This window comes from Daphnia carinata, chromosome 1 (assembly GCF_022539665.2).
Source record: "Daphnia carinata strain CSIRO-1 chromosome 1, CSIRO_AGI_Dcar_HiC_V3, whole genome shotgun sequence".
Classification (NCBI taxonomy): domain Eukaryota; kingdom Metazoa; phylum Arthropoda; class Branchiopoda; order Diplostraca; family Daphniidae; genus Daphnia; species Daphnia carinata.
The window spans coordinates 9,143,039-9,147,528 of NC_081331.1; the positions used below are offsets into that span (position 1 = coordinate 9,143,039).

The 4,490-nt window shown below is 37.2% G+C and overlaps 1 protein-coding gene across 2 annotated transcripts; it reads left to right on the top strand.

The window, feature by feature from the left end:
- The first annotated feature begins 245 nt into the window (after positions 1 to 245).
- LOC130694751 (tyrosine-protein phosphatase non-receptor type 11-like) lies at positions 246 to 3,719 on the top strand. 2 transcript variants are annotated; one of them, XM_057517834.2, is made up of 14 exons: positions 246 to 416; positions 562 to 684; positions 744 to 938; positions 1,032 to 1,206; positions 1,269 to 1,445; positions 1,511 to 1,658; positions 1,720 to 1,811; positions 1,898 to 1,987; positions 2,061 to 2,120; positions 2,194 to 2,355; positions 2,415 to 2,598; positions 2,665 to 2,816; positions 2,887 to 3,143; positions 3,209 to 3,719. In XM_057517834.2, exons 1-14 carry the CDS (start codon positions 403 to 405, stop codon positions 3,327 to 3,329), a joined length of 1,950 nt encoding a protein of 649 aa, XP_057373817.1. In that variant the 5' UTR covers positions 246 to 402; the 3' UTR covers positions 3,330 to 3,719. The 2 variants fall into 2 exon arrangements, with proteins under 2 accessions (XP_057373817.1, XP_057373825.1); XM_057517842.2 differs by having other exon boundaries at positions 249 to 416; positions 1,720 to 1,799.
- Positions 3,720 to 4,490: the final 771 nt, after the last annotated feature.

A 4,490-nucleotide genomic window follows, 5' to 3' on the forward strand; every position in this document is an offset into this window, starting at 1 on the left:
TTTTCGAAAAACTGCAATTAAATGCCAGATGTCCTCAGAGTCCTGACCACAGACCGAGCCGTTGTGCTCGGTATCTTACACCTCAGGGTGTAGAAGAAAGGGAAGGATTTGACAAGTTAGGGTACCAGATAGGCAACAAGGGCTAGACAGTATCCCTCTTGCTTCTTATTATCTAGAAGGCTATGCCGTAATACAGGTATCCCTAAGGCAAAACATTGTTTTGTTTAATATTTATGTGAAGCTTGCCGATTCTTCTATTCATGCTGGTTGTTTTCAAAGCCAAAGAACCATTGACTTATACCACTAAACTTTAATAGGGCGTGTGACATCAAAGTAGTAATATTTCCCAATTTCAGATAAGCTTTGACATTTTTTGCTGGCCTCCAATTTGCGTCTCCATCCATGGGCTCTAGAAGGTAAATAATTGTTTACTCAATAAAATTTTTTAAATAGCAACAACTTGAAATATGTTAATAGAATCTCTAAAACCTGCAATACTTATGTGTTATTTATATAAAATTGGGTAGTTGCAAATGGTTTAATGGAAAGTTGACTTTCTAGGTGGTTTCATCCTAATGTATCAGGAATTGATGCAGAGCTACTGCTCTTGAAAAGAAGAGTTGATGGTAGTTTTTTAGCACGCCCCAGTAAGAGCAATCCAGGAGATTTTACCCTCTCTGTTAGGTAACATTAATATATATTGATTTTCCATAAGGCTTTTCATTTTATTTTTATTTTTAAAGGAGAAATGGTGAGGTTACTCACATAAAAATTCAAAATACCGGAGACTTCTATGATCTGTATGGGGGTGAAAAATTTGCAACTTTGTCTGAACTGGTGCAATTTTATATGGAAAATCCTGGACAGTTACGTGAGAAAAATGGTGAAGCCATAGAACTAAAGTTTCCTGTCCATTGTTCTGACCCTACTACTGAACGGTAATTTATGGTGTGGGAGAACAGAGATGTTCATGATGCCATTGTATGTTCAACTGTCAGTTGCTGACTTAAGTAACATTTCTCTTTTCCCAGTTTGTCTTTCAGGTGGTTCCATGGACATCTTTCTGGTAAAGAAGCAGAAAAAATTCTTCTTGAAAAAGGAAAAAATGGAAGTTTTTTGGTACGTGAATCACAGAGTAAACCTGGAGATTATGTTTTATCTGTAAGGACTGAAGACAAAGTAACACATGTTATGATAAGATATCAGGTTATTTTACACTAATTAAATGATATTTGTAAAATTTTGCCAATGCCTTTAATGATTATCAGGAGCAAAAGTATGATGTTGGTGGTGGGGAAAAATTTGATTCTCTTTCTGAACTAATTGAACACTATAAAAAAAATCCCATGGTTGAAACTACTGGAACAGTGGTCCATCTGAAACAACCATACAATGCAACAAGAATTCATGCCAGTGGAATAGAAAGTCGAGTTAAAGAATTGCAGGTAAAATGCAATGCAAAATAAATTTGCTTACGTTTAAATTTTATTTTTCACTATTCTATCTGTAGAAGGAGCATAGTGTGAGTACAGGAAAAGGAGGATTTTGGGAAGAATTTGAAAGCTTACAACAACAAGAATGTAAACATCTTTATAGCCGTAAAGAGGGCCAAAAACCAGAAAATCGGAATAAAAATCGATATAAAAATATTTTACCATGTAAACTCTTTTATTTAATCACAATTGGAACAAAATTTACATACCTTAATTTTATTCCTAGTTGATCACACCCGTGTTCTTCTTAAAGATGTGGATGCGAGTATAGCTGGTGCCGACTATATAAATGCCAACCACATACGGGTAAATAGACGCGTTAGTAACTTTACCGCAGCTTACTATGATGTTTCAGTATCTCACAAAAATTTAAAATACATTGTTTTCTAACACGTGTCTCGCAGCCAGAAGACGATGGAAATGGAGACCAGTTCCCACAATACATTGCTACCCAAGGCTGTCTGCCACACACAGTCAACGATTTCTGGCATATGGTGAGATTCATGTCAACAAAGACACCAATATAGTTAAACTTTCTGTTATATCATTAATATTTCGACATTTCAGGTTTGGCAGGAAAATAGTCGCGTAATTGTTATGACAACGAAAGAAATCGAGAGAGGAAAGGTAGAAACGCAAATATCCTTTCACTTGGTTATTTTTATTAGGTTTATTCATTTTTCTCCGTGTGATATACTAGTCGAAATGTGCACGTTACTGGCCAGAGGAAAATCAAACAAAAGAGTATGGTAAAATTGTTTTAAAGTGTCTTGGCGATTCGCTTTGTGCTGATTATACTCTTCGAGAGTTCTTAGCAACAAAGGATAACGAAGAGAGGTTGATACATCAGTATCATTTTCAGGTAAACTTTATATTGGAATTTCCGCCTGCATTCATTTAGAACTATTCTTTGGCTCAAAGGCATGGCCTGATCATGGAGTGCCAGGAGATCCTGGATGCGTGTTAAGTTTTCTTCAGGATGTGAATACAAAGCAGAAGTCAGTTGCGAATGCAGGTCCAGTAATAGTGCATTGTAGTGCGGGAATTGGTCGGACTGGAACATTCATAGTAATTGATATGATCATCGGCCAAATAGAAAGACGAGGTATCTTGAAATAAAACAGTGCGAGAAGACAACCAAAAGATTTAACTGCAACAACTTCTTGTATAGGATTGGATTGTGAAATTGACATTCAGCGCATGATTCAAACTATTCGTGCCCAACGATCCGGTATGGTGCAAACTGAAGCGCAGTACAAATTTGTCTATATGGCAGTTCAGCACTATATAGAAACTTTATCGCAACGCATGCAAGCGCAGCAGGTAAATGAGTGGACCCGTTATGCTTATTAGATAATCGGGATATGATAAAAAAAAATCATTGATTATTTAGAAAAGCCTACAAGCTGGCAGAGAGTATACTAACATTCGTTATTCAACCGAAGGCGGTTTGACTCCTGCTGCTTGTACCCAATCTCAATCTTTGGAGTCACCAACGGGCAAGGGTTTGTCAAAATCAACCCTTTCGCTCGCCAGTGTGTCCACTCCTTTGTTAAATTCTTTTCCTGTCACATTATCTAAGTCGGAGAAACCTCCAAAGGAAACAAAAGGGGTGGCCAATAGAACTGTAGCTGAACATCCGATACCGATGTAAGCTAGATTGCCATTTACTAATAATGTTTAAAAACACATTTGTATGTATTATTTTTTTTAAGGCCTCCGAAAGATTTCCCAAAAATGCTTTACGAAAACGTCCCTCTGAACGAGCGAAAAGGAGCTGGAAACCAAGGACCGCCACTTTTCCCCCCACCACCTACCCCACCAAGAAAAATGTAAACCGCAAAAAAAAGGCTTCTCATCAGGGTGCAGACGTGAATTGGTGTGGAATTGACCAAATTTGGGATGTCGGGAGAAAACAGTTATCCTGTAACCACGTTGGCGACCTGCAGTCGAATAAGATCTTCGTTGATTCAACAGACAATTTTGCTTCTTTTTTCCGACATTCCTATATTATGTTTGCATTCCTTCGATTTCTTGCTTTATTTTTGCCTCTTTCGTTCGTGGCTTTATTTCCAACATTGGCAAAATATTCATGCCTTTCGATTCGCTTAAGTCACACCATACTTAATCGTTGATGTAAAATGACTGCTGTATTTATCGGTCTCACTAAAATTCTCTTGCAAAACCCTACCTTTACAATATAAGCTATAAATCAGTTGAAACTGAGCCGATTCGTTGGTACTGTTGCTCTTAGTTCCCATTTCTAAAATACATTGTGCTATATATGCCCAGAGAGCTACCAAAAAGCCTCAAATCGCCTAGGAAAGATACGCGAGCAGGTGGGTTAACAGGGATGCTGACGGTAGAATTCGTCACTAAATAGAACCCTATGCAGTAGGGTTCGCTAGCAACACCGCACCGCCTTGATTCCCCCATATGTAACCACGAATGAAGGTAGTATCCCATAAGACCAAGCAAAAGCAGGCATTGAAAATGGATTGCTTCGCTGACTAAGACCAAATTATACAATTTGCAATTCTATCATTTCAGATTATCAGTTCTCCCTTTCATTCGACCAGGTTTTATGTTTAATGTTTGGTCATTAATTTGATGTAGTTCGGCGAAATCTTCTAACGAATATCTTTTCATCGACAAAAAATGATCTAATCATAACTTAATTCTTTATCAAGTCTTTATTGTTGGTAACGTTAATGGCATTTATTGGCAAAGACTGTTCAACAAAAGCTAGAATTATTCCCTGATTTTGTCCAAAACTTGGAAAATAAATTGTGTTTGACACACACGGTGGTGACGTTGCCAATAATAAAACTGGTCAAAGGGAGATTTGTTCTATAAAATTTTAGTCGTGTAAAAAGTTTTTTCACAAGGTAATTCAGTTAAGAAAATGATTAAAATACGATACAATTCTTAGTGTCATCATAGGATTTCCAGTTGAATTTTACCACTATTCCCTGATTTATATGGCGTTATCCGCGT